The 17012-nt window shown below is 46.5% G+C and overlaps 8 protein-coding genes across 8 annotated transcripts; 5 read left to right on the top strand and 3 right to left on the bottom strand.

The window, feature by feature from the left end:
• Positions 1-556: 556 nt before the first annotated feature.
• On the bottom strand, positions 557-1150 carry N7483_001137 (PRKRIP1 family protein; the record flags this gene model as incomplete). Its single annotated transcript, XM_057084575.1, has 1 exon — positions 557-1150. One exon carries the CDS (start codon positions 1148-1150, stop codon positions 557-559), a length of 594 nt encoding a protein of 197 aa, XP_056950724.1.
• A 1181-nt stretch (positions 1151-2331) lies between these two features.
• Positions 2332-4087, top strand: N7483_001136 (PARP-type zinc finger-containing protein; the record flags this gene model as incomplete). Its single annotated transcript, XM_057084574.1, has 5 exons — positions 2332-2347; positions 2590-2725; positions 2791-2968; positions 3037-3111; positions 3164-4087. 5 exons carry the CDS (start codon positions 2332-2334, stop codon positions 4085-4087), a joined length of 1329 nt encoding a protein of 442 aa, XP_056950723.1.
• A 1019-nt stretch (positions 4088-5106) lies between these two features.
• Positions 5107-5570, top strand: N7483_001135 (uncharacterized protein; the record flags this gene model as incomplete). The annotated part of the gene is made up of 2 exons (XM_057084573.1): positions 5107-5304; positions 5427-5570. 2 exons carry the CDS (start codon positions 5107-5109, stop codon positions 5568-5570), a joined length of 342 nt encoding a protein of 113 aa, XP_056950722.1.
• A 2130-nt stretch (positions 5571-7700) lies between these two features.
• On the top strand, positions 7701-8807 carry N7483_001134 (NAD(P)-dependent alcohol dehydrogenase; the record flags this gene model as incomplete). The annotated part of the gene is made up of 3 exons (XM_057084572.1): positions 7701-7983; positions 8043-8472; positions 8525-8807. 3 exons carry the CDS (start codon positions 7701-7703, stop codon positions 8805-8807), a joined length of 996 nt encoding a protein of 331 aa, XP_056950721.1.
• Positions 8808-9324: 517 nt separating this feature from the next.
• On the top strand, positions 9325-10662 carry N7483_001133 (uncharacterized protein; the record flags this gene model as incomplete). Its single annotated transcript, XM_057084571.1, has 1 exon — positions 9325-10662. The coding sequence occupies one exon, from the start codon at positions 9325-9327 to the stop codon at positions 10660-10662; it is 1338 nt and encodes a 445-aa protein (XP_056950720.1).
• A 10-nt stretch (positions 10663-10672) lies between these two features.
• On the top strand, positions 10673-11017 carry N7483_001132 (uncharacterized protein; the record flags this gene model as incomplete). Its single annotated transcript, XM_057084570.1, has 1 exon — positions 10673-11017. One exon carries the CDS (start codon positions 10673-10675, stop codon positions 11015-11017), a length of 345 nt encoding a protein of 114 aa, XP_056950719.1.
• Positions 11018-11419: 402 nt separating this feature from the next.
• Positions 11420-12487, bottom strand: N7483_001131 (asparaginase; the record flags this gene model as incomplete). Its single annotated transcript, XM_057084569.1, has 1 exon — positions 11420-12487. The coding sequence occupies one exon, from the start codon at positions 12485-12487 to the stop codon at positions 11420-11422; it is 1068 nt and encodes a 355-aa protein (XP_056950718.1).
• A 652-nt stretch (positions 12488-13139) lies between these two features.
• On the bottom strand, positions 13140-14642 carry N7483_001130 (NAD(P)/FAD-dependent oxidoreductase; the record flags this gene model as incomplete). Its single annotated transcript, XM_057084568.1, has 3 exons — positions 13140-13288; positions 13344-14303; positions 14369-14642. 3 exons carry the CDS (start codon positions 14640-14642, stop codon positions 13140-13142), a joined length of 1383 nt encoding a protein of 460 aa, XP_056950717.1.
• Positions 14643-17012: the final 2370 nt, after the last annotated feature.

Raw genomic sequence — 17012 nt, 5'->3', positions numbered from 1 at the left:
TGGGAAATCAGCACAGGGGAAGAATCACTGCCTTTCTCTGACTACCTGGGATCGAGGGGAAAACTCCGTTCGAGTCTGACTCAGGCCGGCAAGGAGTCCGCGGTTCCTCGGGTTATGTAAAACCCCACTCGTATCTTTTACCGTAATCGGAGGGATGTAACCTCCAGGGCTGGGTTATACCAAGAAGAATTTGGTTAAATGTGTGCGTAGATATTAAGTTGTTGGAGTCGAAGTGCTTGGGAGTCAAGACTCAAGTCTGAGTCAAGTCTGAGTCCTCACCTGGGCAAGTTGGAGGAGTGTGAGCCAGGAAAGCAGGTGCTTCAGGATACGGGGTGTACTAGTATAGCAAACTTCAAGTACCAGAGTATGACTCAAAGTCTTGAACACCATGAAGTGCATACTATGCAAGTTCTAGGTGAAGGAAGGGCTACTACACTATACTATAAAAATGCCATGGTCTGTCAAATATCGAAAATTGAACAGAAAGACGCTTCAAGTTTCTCAATTAGCATAAAATGGGTATCAGTATCATACAGCATCCACCATGATTCGCCATTCAATCATCGTCGTGGATAATCACACCAGGAGCCTCCTCTGCATACTGTTCTCCAGCACCATCAGTCTGGCCACCAAGAGACACACCAGGGACATTGGGATTCTTCTTCATGCCCGGCGCAGGACCATCAACATCCATATCCGCACCACCACCATTCTTCTGCTTTCCCCTCGCAGCCTTCTTCTTATCTCTCCTCCGTCGATTCTTATCCGTCTTCGCATCATCCTTCTTCTTTGCCTCTTCCCGCTCTTTCTCCCAATCTTCATCATTCTTCTCCTTATCTACCTCCGCCTGCATACTCCGTAATCGCTCATATTCGCGTCGTCGGCTGGCCTTGTAGACGTGGAACTCGCCAGATCCAGCACCAGCAGATGAACCCTGGACATTGGTGACAATCTCCGGTGGCGCGGAAAGCGACGCGACGGTGCGATCTTTCGCGGCAGTTGGGAGGCGAACCTCTTTCGATGGGTCTTTAAACAGGGTTTTGATCTCCGTTGCTTGTTCGGAGTGTGGTGTAATGGCGCGGCGCTTAGTGGGCCGTTTGCTGCGCGGATCGGCGCTGGTAGGAAGGGAATCGGGGCCAGGTTCAGACATGGTTGCTTGCGACCTCGGTCTTTTTTTTTTCGTTGCCCGGTATTTTACCGAGTATTGATGTAGTATTTGCTCCCAGAAAATTGTTTTGCGTGTTTGGAATTTGGAGATACCCTTGCGACAAGGAGAAAGGCGCTAAGTGGCAAATGGAGAAGTAGACGTGGGTTGAACATGAAGTTGAAGATGCGAAGAACATTTGAAGCTCCGCGGAACACACTAACCGCTTTCGGTTTGGGAGCACTTGAGAGGTCTACAGAGTATAAATCATCCTGATGTCTAATTTTTGATAATAATATAGAATTCTTATAAAATAGTTGTATTATTATTCGAGAATCAATTTTTCTTTTTCTATTTTTATGGTTTATTTGGGTACTTATATCTTATCTACACATGCTATGGGCATGGTGCTGAATGAATTAAAGGATAGGACTCCGAGTCCATACTAGTAGATTCTGATAAATCAAAGATGATACTAACTACTGATGCATAGTATAGAGATTGGAGACTGGATATAATATATCGCCCTTGATAGACTTGCTATTGTACATTTTAGGCAACTTGTATTTAGGCACATGCATCTTTGACATCGGCGCCCAATTAGTGTGGTATGTATAGCCCATTGCATGAATCACAAAAGATCATCAATTTCACACCAATAGATTTTTAATATTCTCAATATAAATCCAGCAAATATGCATTTAGGAGAAGAGTAATTGATACTTAATCTTGGGGACAAAAAAGACCCATTGTACACCCATTTTGCTGATAGAGCATAGTGCCTGCTACTGGACGGTCGCTGGTAACAGTACATGATCTCTTTGATCAATGATAAGTGGACTAATTAGGATATTTAACAGGGATATTATCATAATAATAAATTCAAAATCTTGAATCAATTAGTAAATCCCGAGCCGCATAATAATTAGTCCAGAAATATGGTTAGAGGTTGAAAAGATTGTGTCCCCAAAGTATCAGTTTGATTTGCACCTCAGCCTGGAGTCACGTCACCCTCTCCTCTTAAACTCCCCTCAACCCCCAACTTTTCTCCTTTCCCCCAGTTCCCTCTACTTCAGACTGGCGGTTTCTGGAAATCATCAGTTTGAACTGCCGTTTTATTTTCCCTCTGCTTCTCTTTTCTGAAACTTTTTTTTTGTGTAAGGTTCACTGGCGCGTCGCCTGTAATCATGCCTCACCGTGTCGGTAAGTTTGACTTCAAGATTGATGATTTTTCAATCAAAAGGAAAACTTATCAACCCATCCTTCTTTGCCTGCACTGTATCAATGTTTCTTAAATCTATTGACGCGTGGATGTGCGCGGCGAACGCTTGATTTTGAGATGATATCGTGCGGTGCGGTTGGCCCTCGCACTGACCAAGCATCTCCATCATCTCCATCGCTAAATCTCACCACATAATTTATTCAACACTGACACTTGTTTGCAGAACTCAGTCCCTCTAATCGTGCTGGCTGTCAGAACAAAGAATGTAAGGATGCCAAGGTGAAGATCCCGAAAGGCGCCCTGCGCGTGGGCACTTGGATTGATACCGAGAGAATCCAGGCCTGGATGTGGCGCCACTGGTAAGCAAAGAAAAGCATCCTGTTTCTAAACACGCTTCATTTTCAGGAGAACTAATGATTCAAAGGGGCTGTACCTCTCCTACTGTGATTCAGAACATCAAGAATGATCTGCAGGAGGGAGACGAGTCTGAGGAAGTCGACCCGACTCTTTTGGATGGCTTCGATGAGATCCCCGAGGAACTTCAGGACAAGGTCCGTCGTGCATTTGAGCAGGGTCATGTCAATGATGATGAATGGAATGGCGTAAGTGATCCCGATATGGTACAATTTGATACCATTGTGAGGAAATTAACCAAATTGGCCCATTCTAGGACGTTGAAATGAATCGCCCTGGCTGCCGCTTTTTCCGTGTCCCAAAGCCCCGTGGAAAAAAGGCTAATGCAACTGTATGATATTCACTCCTTTATAAATATTGATACATGACTAACACCGTTACAGGATGACGAACTGAACGATGACTCAAAGAGCCCCAAGAAGGCTGGAAAGCCTAAGGCTACCAATGAAGATGATGAGAACGTTGATGAGAAGCCCAAGAAGGGTCGCGCCAAGAAGGCTGCTCCTAAGGCAAAGGACAACGATACCGAGGACGATGGCGATGATGAGCCAAAGAAGCCTGCTCGGGGTCGCAAGAAGACCGTCAAGGCTGATGATGCCATCAAGGATGCCACCGAGGAGAACGAAAATGATGAGCCAAAGAAGCCTGCCCGCGGTCGCAAGAAGGTTGTCAAGGCCGATGCCGAAAATGTGGAGAATGGCGATGCTGAGGTGAAGAAGCCCGCTCGAGGCCGCAAGAAGGCCGTTAAGGCCGATGCCGACAAGGAGGAGAACGACAATGATGAGCCCAATAAGCCTGCCCGTGGTCGCAAGAAGGCCGTCAAGGCCGATACTGCAAATGGGGAAAACGGTGATGCTGAGGTGAAGAAGCCTGCCCGAGGTCGCAAGAAGGCCACCAAAGTTGATACTGAAGAGGAGAAGCCTGTCGAAAACGCCGAGGACACCGAGGCTACCAAGGAGACAACTACCGAGACAGGCAATATCGATGCTGGCGCCGAGGCTGACGTTGAGCCCCAGAAGACTGAGCCCAAGAAGCGTGCTCGCGCTCCTAAGGGCACTAAGCGCAAGGCTGCTGATGCCGACAAGGAGGGCGAGGAAGCTGCCGCTGAGGACAAGCCCAAGCCCAAGCGTCGTCGCGGAAAGGCTGCCGCCACTACCAATGCCGAGGGTGATGAGGGAGAAGATACCCAGTGGACTCCTGCTCAGAAGCCCAACTCCAAGCGCGATGCACGCAAGGCCGATACCTTTGCCGATACCCCTGCGGACATCCCTGACGGTGACCTTGTGGACACCTCTGCTGACGACTAATCAATAATACCACGTCAGCTATCAATTTCTTCCTGAAGCTTGCGCGTCCTCTTCCTTGATATGCGGACATGGTTTATGTGCGATGGAGTCAGGTCGGGCAGTCTTTTTTTGTCATATGCTCTTTTTTCTTCCTTTTGTTTTGCGGCTGCGCCCATTTTGTCAGAAATTTATTTTTTTCGGCCAGTCTGCAGTAGTTTTTAGCGGAGCAGTTCATTATCTTGTTCAGGTCTTCCCGGTGTCTGGCGTGGAAGCTCCTGTTACTATCATTCGAGACTCCGAAATAATCATCGAGCAATATGACTTTTACTTCCAACACATTCGACCTTGCGAATTCAAGGCCTGCCAGTGCTCATAACGTGACAGCCTTGGAAATAAACCTCACATATATCTGATATTTTCATTCTCAATACCATTGAAGGGCCCTACAGGCTCGGAGTATGTAGACCCAAGCACTGGCATGTATCTTACCACTAGAGAACTAATGAGATTATGGGCAATTGGACTAGCCAGAAGGTTATTCAGCGCTAGCTGCATCTCTGTTACCTGTGGGCATCAGAAGAAATACATTCAATACTTGTAATTTTGCTTACACCTTCATAGGGACACCGCGAAGTCCCGGCTTATCCCAGAAGCTAGCCGGTGTCTCTGGGCAGGCGTGCATGCTGGTCCGCAAACTTTTATTGGATTCTCCATTAGTACTAGACTTGAGTTGAACTTTGGAGAGATTTCTATACTCACATTAATTGCCATCGCATCACCGGACGCAAGTTCGTTTTGGATTTCATCCGCCTTGTCCATCTATTCCCTTGGAATAACTTCATCCTCTTCCATACCGGAGATCTAAAGAAGAGCGTCAAGACTAGTCAAGATAATTGGGTAGGGGCACTTTTCGAGTAGGCTGCATGCGAATACCAGCCACACGGTGAGTAATGTTCAGTCCACCGGTCTCAGTCCATTCCCAGTCAAATCCTCGCCAAGGGGCATCCATGGTTTCCCGACTCCAACCATCCATCTCATCAATGTCTCAATGCGAGCCTCTACAGGTTGGCGTTGCTACTTCCCTTGCAAGTTCTCGTCTACAGGCCCAAATGCAGCAGAAGAGAACACACCATTTCCACCCACAAGACCGTGAGTCTGCACAGCTTTATGGTGAAACCCGTGGACTTGTACATGTATCTTGGCAGACTGCTCCAGTAACTCCGGACACTCCTTCTTCAGTCTGTTGTATACTGCCAACAAGGACGTAAAATGTGTTTCTCCCCCGGATGATGCGGGCTTCTCACAGAAAGACGCAACATGGTGAGGATGAGATGAGGATACATTGTACTCATTATGCCAGGTAATGATGGATGTCAGTTGGTGGACCATCGTCCGTAGCAACGATGTGCTTTGCGTGCTCTCGTCTGAGAATCTGTCTACTGAAATACTTGTGCGGAACCCAGCCGTGGGAGCCGCTGCCTTCGAGCGCAGTGACGAATTTTGAAAAGTCGGCTGCTGATATCAGGGGCATCCATGTTTTTGAAGTTGATGACTCCGCCATTGACATCCATCACAGCCCGCAGTCCTCTTGGGCTGTCACCATCTGTGGTGTTAGCGCCCAGATCTGTTGCAGCCCGAAGCACCTGGTCTAGGGACTTTTCTTTCGGAGCTAAGGCTCAGCGATGGCCGGGACTCAGTATCTTTATCAGACAATTTTTCCCATCTGATTTCACTATTTCACTTTCAATATTCATTTGTATATTATATATGAACTAACCTGTGGACTCAGGCTGCTCCACTGGTCATCTCGATTCCGTTGACTGGAATGAGGACAGTTAATACCTGCTCTCCTCCCTTCATACGAGCACAATGTACAAGATACCTGGCGCGGATGGCACTATCACCTGGAGTTTGGGAGAGAATTGTTCCAACTTCACCTTTGATGAAGGACTAAACTTTAGCTCGCTGCATCACATGTGCATCACCTGGGCACCTGCCAGTGGGCATCATGATGATCATGCCAGTGCAAATGTGATGCACAATGTTGGTAATATAAATCCATTCAATGACTCACTGTGACTGGCAGTTGTCATCATTCTTCTCTTAACCAACTTCAAGTTGAAGACTTTCAACGATCTTTGTGATAGTGAAGGCCTTCATTCAATATTCAAAATTATACCTGCCGTTTGCTTTTTGAGTTGGAGTTCGAAATTTTTTTTCGCGAGGACATACAGAGTCTTCAAAGCGAATTTTACTACTCTTCTCTTTCAGAATGCTGTTTGGAATACCAGTCAAACATTATTCTAATATACAGGGCCATCCATTAGTGATATTTGAAGATATAATTGGGGCATTTCCCAGGGCTCAGCACCTAGGACGACCGCTGAATTGAAAATAGATTGAGATTTATGACTACACTGAACAGGGAGCAGTAGGGCCAACAAAAAAAGATTCACAACCAGAGCAGATTAAGATAAAAACAAAAAGAATGGTCCCAGAGGGGGTCGAACCCTCGACTTTCACGTTATTAGCATGACACTCTAACCAACTGAGTTATGGAACCGTTGAGCAAAACTTCATTTTTGGTTATATGAGGGGAGACAAGGGATTTGTGGAATAACTAACTAGTGGGATATTTCCTCGCGCTTATTAAATTTATGTGGGTCATGTATATTACAGCACTGGCAACCAATCAAATCATTCAAATATTCCATAAAATCCAGTACATGAATCATGGAATCATGGAATTGTTCAAATGTTGAAACTTGAATCTTGTGGGATCCACTTTTATAACTTGAAACGGAAAGGCGCAGGCGCTAGCTGAGCCTCATTCATATGTGTAGTCTTCAGTTCATTCTCGCATAAAACCTCGAATATCATAATCATAATAAATGGCACTCGTATTGGATATTGTGTGATATTCCAGAAGTTTGGCCTGCTACTGTAGTACTATCCTGGCATATAGATTAATAACAAAGCAGAGTGTTTTTAACCTTGGAACGTAGTTAAGCAAAAACTTGAAACCAAGCATTAGATCTGACCGCCAATTATGTACGTGAACGCCACAGAAGCATATTCCCACGTGGTGATCTCTTAGTAATAACTTTATTCAGTCAGATTTTGTGTCAGTGGCAACAGAAAAGTCGCCGAATTTTCCCTGTTCTCGGGTGAATAGGTTTGGCCGACGGGTTGGAGTTTGGTTATGGTGGATACTATATCAACAGAGTATCCACGGCTTTTCCTAAACAGGTAGACTGAGCGAAGATTATTCGAAGAATCTTCTTCCTCGGATGCTTCGGATTGCGGCTATACGGAGCTTTTATCTATTTGGGATCAGGTCCCCTCTTGCAGGACCATGGATCATAGTAGTTTCCGCAGGATAACCCTAATTTTGAAGATTTGCCTCAAAATTCCATAGAAAATTCCTTGGAGGGACCTCGGCATATGGAAAAAATTGGTTTGATATGTCATAATTCTGAGAAATCAAGTTGGATTAGAGAACCTGTTCGTAGACAACGGGTTCTGACCCACCAAATGTATTTAAGTATTAGACTTGTTCCTGGATTCGATCCGCAAATCTTTATTCACATTTCAATACCTCTATTCCTCAACTTCAACTCAAAATCCAACCAGAATGAGTGTCACTTTCGATGTTTTCCGTGGATCGCAGGAGGGAAAGATCGTTGAAGATACAACAACCCGAACCTTAGGCTTTAATGAAGTTTATATCGAGACCACACATTCTGGTCTGTGTGGAACGGACGAGCACTTCTTGAAGTCCGGGCAGGTCCTTGGCCACGAGGGTGTTGGAATTGTGCGTCAGATCGGCCAGAACGTCAACAATGTCAAGGTCGGCGAATATGTTGGATTCGGATTCACCCACTACGTTTGCGGAACCTGTGAAAAATGTCTGAATGGTAGGTTCTGAATGGGGCCCTAATAACCGTCATGCCATGGAGGCTAACTCACCAAATAGGCTGGGATCAATACTGTGAGAACAAGAAAGAATACGGCTCCCATGATCATGACCTGGGATCCTTCAGTCGTGGTGTTGTCTGGGATGCCGGCTGTGTAGTTCCTATTCCCCAGGGCTATGACCCTGCTGATGCGGCACCTCTTATGTGTGCTGGTGCAACTGTCTGGACTATCCTGAGTGAATATGGTGTCCGCTCGACTGATAGAATTGGAATCATGGGCATCGGTGGTCTGGGCCATCTGGCGATTAAGCTGGCAGCTGCTATGGGCTGCCATGTCGTGGTCTTCTCCAGTTCCGAGGCCAAGCGAGAAGAAGCCTTTAGCTTTGGTGCTTCCGAGTACCATGTATTCAAAGCTGGCCAGAAGCTGGAAGATTGCAAGCCAGTTAAGCACCTTCTGCTGTGTGGTAGTGCTAATGTTGATTATTCCTCGTATGTTCAAACCCCAGTCCCATGATTAAGACTCCTGCTAACCTGGCTTCAGCCTCATCCCCTTGATGGATACCATGGGATCAATTTACCCATTGACAGTCGACTTTGCGCCATCTCCAGTTCCAATGCTGTCCCTGAATATGAGGGGAATCCGTGTGCAGGGGTCCCTTGTTGCCTCTCGGCAAAGCCTCCGGTCCCTGGTGCAATTCGCTGCGGACAAAAAAATTGTGCCGACCACAATGAAGTTCCCCTTGAACAAGGAAGGAATCGAAGAAGCTATGGAGACTCTCCGCCAAGGTCGCATGCGCTATAGAGGTGTGTTAGTACGTCAATAGACGCAGTCCGGATATAGCACAGCGGTGACAAAAATTGAATCACATACCATTATACATTTTTCAAAGTTATCCTGTTAGTGAACAGACATTCAGAAACCCTAAGAGGACTCAGAATCCGATGTGATATTAGCTCTATTGAAAACGCTTTATGACAGACTGATGAATGTTTTTTTTTCATGGGAAAGTAGGGCGTGGGAGAAAAAAAAAGGCTTGGCCCGCATCAGTCATAAGTATTAAAGAGAATGCTCACAATTTTATTGAATTCTACTATTATCAGACGGTCGTAGGCAGAAAAAGCACGCCCGCCTAGCTAAAATTTTTAAGACGCGGTGGTTGTTTAGCTCCAGACGCGAGCTCTTCGCCGTCGACCCGTCACTTCGATCCGTCACTTCGCCCGCACCCTCCATCTCCCTTCTTCTTTATCACCACCGTACACCAAAATTTCTTCGTTCCCATACGCTTTTTTTCCCCATTATTGAACCTCTTCGTTCACATCGCAAATTCACTCGTAGCCAACATGTCGGCCGCTTCTCAGGACAGGGACTGGTCTATCCTACCTAAGGATGAACCGGATGACCAGGATGACCAGGCTACTAACCTTCCGTTGAGTTTCAACCTGGATATCACTAGCGTCCATTACTTTCTCAAGAATCCAGGGGATTTCGATATCTGGCTTCGCAACATCACCTGGTACCTAAAGACGCTCGGACTCGATAAGCTTCTGGACATTAAAGTCCCCCGACCCCGTCGCGAGAGTCCTGAATCAAGCCGCTGGCTTGATTTCTCGCGCAAGGTTTCCAAGTGGCTTGCCCATAACATTTCCGATGACCTGCTGAAAAAGATCTTGGCCCATGGAAAGCGTACTGAGCTGGCAGACGAGCTTATTGCTGAAGCAAAAGCCGAGTTCGAAACCGCCGCAATATATGCAGATATCTCTTGTGTTCAGAAGTTCATGTGGATAATCCCTGATACTTACGCCACCACAAAGGAATTTGTCTTGCAGTTCATGGAAATGCTGCTCGACATTTGGGCAACTCAGCCTGTCCGAATCCACCCATACTTTGCACTTTGCCAACTCTTGGTCAAGCTGCACATATTCGACAACAAGAGCATTTTCGCCCCCATAATCGCGGACCTAAACAAAAAGGCCGATGATTATCATCTTCAGAGTGATTTCAGTATCGTGGACTTTCAAGACACTTGCCATAATATCGTCGAACGCCTGGAAACAGCCCAAGCTGTCCTCAGACTGCAAAATCGAAAGTACTGGCCCCCTCCCGGTGCGAATCACCACGAACACGCAAAGATGCTACGTGAAACACTGCCGCAATACACCGAGGACAAGAAATGCGCATATTGTGGAGGTTTATTCCACTTGGCCTCCAAGTGCTACTGGCTGAATCCGGATGCACGCCCTCCGAACTGGCAACCGAAAGGTGGCATTTGGATGTACGAACCGGAGAAATTTGATGCTCAGACCCTTGATAGCCCGACTCCTGCTGCTCAGACCCTTGGTGGTTCCACAGGAGATAGCTCCTCTGTTGATGACTCCTCTTCCAGTGGTCTGACTCTTGGTGGCATCACTATCGGTAGCCCCTCTGTTGGTCGTCCGGTTGTTGGTGATAAGACGGCAGTGAAACAGCGTCAGCTTTCGATTAATGAAGAGGAGAAGGCACCAGCAGCAGATGAAAATCGACAGGACGCTCCGAAGTTTGGGTCGATTGAAGCGAGAATATTTGGCAAGCGCAGCACCGAGCCAACAGGACCGGCCGAACCCCTCATCAAACTCTCAGATAACGGAAAGGTCAAGCCTTGGGTGATTGTTGATGAGGACGCCCCTCACGCATGCGGGTGATAAGTCAGTCATGACTGATTATCAGGAGTATGACCGGGATGATAAGCCCGTCTGTAAGGTGCTTCAGCGGATCCCTGAGATGGCGAAGACTCGGGCTTCGGGATGGGGTAAGGTAAAGATCGAGGTGCTCTTGACAGACGGTACCTCCGATGAGATCACAGTCGATTGCCGCTACTATGAAGGCCTTCGACTCAATATTTTCTTCATGGGTCAGGCCCAGCGGGACCTCGCCATAACCTTCGATGCGAAGGATTCAACCCTCCGTGATGGCGAGGGTAATCAGGTTGCTTGTGCCGTGAAGGTAGATGGGCGGAACTACCTCCGCACACCCACCTTCAACGAAATGGTCCAGTAGGCCGCTTCTCCGCGATATCTATTGTTGTGTGAGGTTCGTGCTTGTCACTTGGGTGCGAGAAAGTGAGCTGGATGGTTGATAGATCCATGCTTCACATTATTCCCACCGAGTGACGGGTACGAGCCTCACATGACATGGCTTCGTGGATAGGTTGAGGGTTGAGGGGATGTGTTTCGGTTTTCTTTTTTTTCTCTCAGAAAACAACAAAACAACAAAAAAAATTGAAAAGAAAAAACCTTGAAAAAAAAGCTGCCCACTGAGAAAGACAAAAAAAAAGAACGTGGAAAATTAAAAAAAGTCCAAAAAAACAACGAATCTCATGTATTCTAGAAAACACAAACACCAAAAAAAGTGAATGAAATGCCAGCCCATTTTATTCCAACACATGTCCCACTCCGTACTTCATATCTCTCGTAGCTTGAAACACGGCACAAGTCTTCCTGTTACAATTCCCACCGTGTTCCTAATCTCTGGTGAATGAAATCTAGCAACCTCTTGACGCATATCAGGATTTCCTATCTGACGCTGCTCCAAGACCTCCGCTACAGCCGAATACAAAACATCTATATTGCCATCCTCAATCTTGATGGCGATGCCGATTGACCCATTACCACCAAGTCGTGTCGTCTCCTCGGACTCCTGGATCCCGATACCATAACAACCATCTGCGCCAATTTTCCCAATAAGTAGACCTTGGAATGCACGCATGAGAATCGTGCAAAACCGATCTTCGCCCGCAACATACTCTGAGTTCTGGGACATACCTTTGAAGACACGAGACTGTGCTAGGGTTCGAGGAGAACGTGTAGTTGTAGCATGGTTCCCAGAGGCAGCAGCAGCAAATGATGCATACATTCTAGCCAAGTAAAGCAAAGGAAATGCCGGAGCAGGTAGATTGCATCCATCCAACCCCCATGTTGAACCTTGTTCATCAAGGCCACATATCTCGTTCACGGTATTCTTGACCCGGACCTGCATTGGATGGGTGGGCAAATGGTACGTGTCGACATCGGCACCAAGTGCTATCGTCGCAGCAATCATGCCAGCATGTTTCCCAGAACAGTTACTACAAACTGCCGTTGGAGTAAAGTCTTTCTTGATCCATGCTCGGTTTACAGCATTGGATATAGAGGTATGACCACCGCATTGAAGATTTCCTTCGTTGGCCCCGATCTTTTCCAATATATTGCGTGCGCGAGCTATATGTCGCTCTTCGCTGCTGTGCGATGCACACATAAGGGCAAGGTCCGCGTCATCGAAATCGAATCTGTCGAATGCGCCTGTTTCAAGGATTGCGACAGCTTGGGCTGGCTTTGCGGCGGATCTTGCGAGGGTTATTCGTGATGGGTCGCCTAGGGAGTATAGAAGACGGCCAGTGCTATCCACGATCGCTGCATGGACTGCATGTCGATTTTCGATGACACCGCCTCGGTCTGAGATGAGATAGTCGTTTGAGAGGACTGTTCTCATTGTGATGCTAGTGGAGCTGCCAGTAGCCGGTTATCTGTATAAGAATTTTCAGTGGTTTTCAAGGTGGGGGGGCTTAAGCCCTCTATAAATATTCTCTTTCCATGTGACTCTTCAAGCCTCAGACTGTGTTTTGTGGTCATTGTGATCGGCAAGGTCCGGGAAAAGTTTATCATACTCCACCCTCGGTTGCGCGAACCTCATCAGGGTAGCGAGGAAGATGGAATTAGTCAAATGATAGATCACTGGTAGATTGTCAAGTGTCATCTCCATTAGATTGTGCAAATATACTTGAAATCAACCAATGATTGTGTAGGTTGGTTGATCCGTAGTGATAATGCGCTAACCCTAATCGGGTGCACGATAGCGACGCTAATCCGAATTAGTCAATTTGCATATACACCTCACTGCAGAGAGTTGGGGCTTTGACAAGATACACATGTTATTATGTGTCATAAATATCCTATGTTGTGGACGGATAGCTCAGGTCATGAGAAGTGGAATGAGCTTGCTCAATGAAGCGTGACTCGGTATCTATAGCATTGATTCACTGGTATGTATGGGCCGCAGGCCTGCCTCACAAGTATAGTATCCAGCACATCAGGAATGCCACAGGCAAAGGTTCATGAACATTCAAGTTAAGTTTTCAAGTAATTCAAAGAGCGCTCTTTCCAACTTGTCTTATGAAACGATAGATTCTCTCGGTACTGAATTGGAAACATTCTGGGAGACCAGTATCTTGCCAAGAAAGACCAGACATCAACTTGACCAATCCAGGGGCACAAGTAAAAATCCCAGCCATTCCTGTCCATAGTCAGAGAGGAGATCTTGGATAAAGAATTTGTCCAGATAAACTTACCATGGCCATTAAATCCGGCGCAAATCCATTGACCCTCAAGACCTTCGATGGGTCCGATCAACGGTACACGGTCCGCCGTCATACCAATGATCCCAGTCCATGCGTGATCCAGTCCTTCCCCATGTCGGAGTGTTGTGGCTTCAAACTCTGGACAGAGGCTCAAAAACTCCCTCGTGCTATTCTCTGCCAGGCGATCGCTGTATTTCGAATCATCAAGCGAGGCCAAATCTTCGGATGTCATATCTGAGCTATTCTTAGTCCCTGTACCGCCGAGTAAGACCATGCCATTAGTCAAAGAATTGACGGAGAAGAAGTGATCTGCTTTATATCTTAATGCCATTGTATGCTTGAGAGTATATTCACCAGAAAGCGAAAGGGGTGGGACAAATGAATTGACCTGCGATCGACGAGGCGAAATGAACTTGGTCAATTCGGGTAACAGGTACGAAGCATAAGCATTGGTGCAATGAACAACAGTCTCGGCAGCCACAATCCCACGGGGAGTAGAGACTTTCCATCTCAAGCCAGCTGTAGAGCCCTCGGCGCGAGTGATCTTGGTTGCTGGACAGTGAGTCCATAACTTACCCTCTTTGCTGATGAAATCATTCAAAATCCACTGTACTAGCTTTCCTGGATGATTCGATGCCGCGGGAGACTCGTAAGCACAAAGTGCATTGGGAACTCTGGTCTCTCGTTTCGCCTCTTCCCCTTCGTAGAACTTGATGTGGGAAGTATCGCCACCAGCAGCTTTGAACTCCTCCAGGGCTTTAGCTAGAAGAGCGACGAACTCTTCCGTCAGGGCAACTTCAAATGTTCTCATGTAATTGAAATCACTATCAATATTGTGCGCCTTGACAAATTTGCGAACACTCTCCAGAACAGCCCTTTCATTCTCCAAGACTTTCTTGGCTTGATCGGGTCCATGAAATGCAGCATAATCAGGAAACCCACGAAAAGAGTCTAAGTAGAAGTTAGGGCTGAAACGATATGAATCTGTGACGGGGAAGTGAAGACAGAGCACTCACCAGGTCGAATATGTCCAGCATTCCTCCCACTAGCACCGGAGACTGCTTCTCGAGCCTCGATGATCAAAACGTCCTCACCCTTAACTCCACTCTCAACTAACTTCCACGCAGTCAGCGCCCCAGAAAGTCCCGAGCCTATGATCAGATATTTTGTTGATGCGGGCACTGGGATGAGTCGATTTGCATGCAGGTGCGGGAATGAGCGCGTTGTCCGATGCCATATCGAAAGGGTTGAATCTGGGTGTGGCAGAGCTGGCAACACTGTTTTCGTCATTATTTCGGTTCTCGGTATGATGTTGGATTTGAAGAATCAACGTTGTATCACTCTCACATTGAAAAGTAATTGAACAGGAAATTGACCAGTTTATCAATTGAAAGGTGGAGTTGGTGCTATCGGAGCGGGGAATCGTGATCCTGATGGATCGTGAGGGGCTTATCAAGCGAGCTACAGTGACAGCTGCCCACAACCACACCATGTCACCCTAGAGAGAAACCCGATTCGTCATTTGTCTCCCCGTATCACGCTATCATGTATGTATAATATCGCTTTTTGGAGTAGTTATAGAAGATAGAATATTCACTTCGCTCCCTGCTCGTGGAAATGTCAAGCAACCTTATCAGCGAGTGACCTTACAAAGTAGTTCGGAACACACTGTTTGTCTAGATAGCTCTCCGGCCAACTAGAACTTCTCTCCATACTCTCCCAAATACACGGCTCCCAAGAATCCCAACACGTACTTTCTCCATTCACCAAAAAACTCAACCCATAAGGATCGCAGCCATCAAGCTAAGTGACAATGGCTCTCATACCGTGCCAACTGTCACAAATATGAAGCCCTGAACTGACACGATACATAAAGATTCAAGGCTATGCCTTCCAGATACGCAAATGCGCCAACAACATTCCAAAGATAATGCGCGCTAAGCTCCTCCTGCTTCGACTTCCTCCTCATCGAGCTAGTCCCAATGGCTGAGAGTCCAACCAAAGAACTATCGACAAATCATTTAATGCACAATATTTGATCTATCGCAACAATATGAATACATGTTTACTTCTGATCCCCCTCGGAAAATTATGAAAATATGATTATGCCTTGGGAAAGATCTTGGAACTTTGGAAGTCGTCCACAGCCCTGGAGGTCAACGGATTCGATATGGTATTATATACCTCCAGCGCTGTGCAGTATCTACAGCCCTGGAGACATCTGGACCTCAGCACCAACTCCGAGTCCAATTTCTTCAAATTATATCATCTATGATGTTTTTGAATGTTCGGTGCTTTTGCCTTATACCTACAAGCCCGAGACTATGGAAAGGAACTCCAGGGCCCCCACCTATAACTGAAGTGCTCTCTGGCCATATCTATGCCTTAGGGTGTCCCTCGCTAGTATTGTGCTTGTGCCGGTGCCCAGGTGAGTGTGTCAACTTGTTCTTACTAGTATTATTATGACTTCGCACATCGATTGATGTATTTATTTTGAATTTACCATATAATACTCGGTCAACACCAAATGTATTGCTTTGGGGATATTATTTTGGCCCTTGAAATGTTGGCATAGCATTTCTCTTCTGCTATACTCAGAGCCAAGACTTTAAAGGGCGAGGACACCAAAATGTAGAGTTAGAGGCACAGGAAAAACCCCTCTGAATGCCTGTCTTTCCCTCATAGGGATAAAAAGTAATCCACTATAATGACCAGGTCAAGTGGTCTAGGGGGGAGGGGGAGGGGGAGGGGGTGGAGGCTCTGAGCCCATCTGACCTGGTCAAATTGCTCTGTTTGCTTGTTCTTTTTTTTTTCTTTTTTTGCCTCACCGAAAGTTCATCGGTTCAATTCGCACAGTCGCAAATGATTTCTTTTTTTATATTTTCGGTAAATATGCTCCTCAACCGCGGCTTTCATTTGGTTCACGTTTGAAAAAAGACGGGTGGTGGGGTGGTGAGATATGTGGGAGGATAGTTGTGTGCGGCGACATATCATGATGGACAGAGTCCAATATACCCCTTGGGAGTGAGGATTGTACATGATATGAAGAAAACAAGACTCTTGTGCCTGCACACATGGGTACAATATAACAGGCTATTAGCACATGAACCTGAAGCCGGTCTTACCAGAATATTATTTCTTATTTTCACAGCTCTCGACACATTTTCTTTAGCCCTTAGTATGCTGGCATGAAGTTTCCCTTTCGCTGTGCGGAGTCTGGATACTTCAAAGGGCTTAGACACCAAAATGTGGAGCTGGATGCATCACTCAGATCTGTCAGAATGCCTTTGTTCCCTCATAGGGATAAAACGGATTTTGGTATGCTGACCAGGTCGGGTGGCCTAGCTACCTGGCCTGGTCATATTGGTTTGAGTACTGTCCGATTACTGTTCTTTTTTATTCTTGTCTCGTTTCCACGGCGGAAGTCATCAGTTTAATTCGCACGCTCGCCGTTGAACTTTTTTCTTATCTTTTTGGTACGCGCTCTTCGCGATATTCTCTTTCATTTGATCTTCGTTTTGGTGCATTTGGAGGCCGTACGGCGTGAAAATGGCGAAAACAGTAGTTTTTGCTGGTGCGGCTGTCTATCTGTGTGCCTTCTTGATATTCATGGATGCGACACAAATGGCTGGAATGGGTGTGCGCCAGCGTTCAAGTTAT

Source organism: Penicillium malachiteum (genome assembly GCF_028827825.1).
Source record: "Penicillium malachiteum strain IBT 17515 chromosome Unknown utg000001l:1.0-8184562.0:1.0-8186909.0, whole genome shotgun sequence".
In the NCBI taxonomy this organism is placed as follows: Eukaryota; Fungi; Ascomycota; class Eurotiomycetes; order Eurotiales; family Aspergillaceae; genus Penicillium; species Penicillium malachiteum.
Note: the sequence above shows the minus strand (reverse complement) of the source record. Positions and strands in the feature narration are given on the sequence as shown.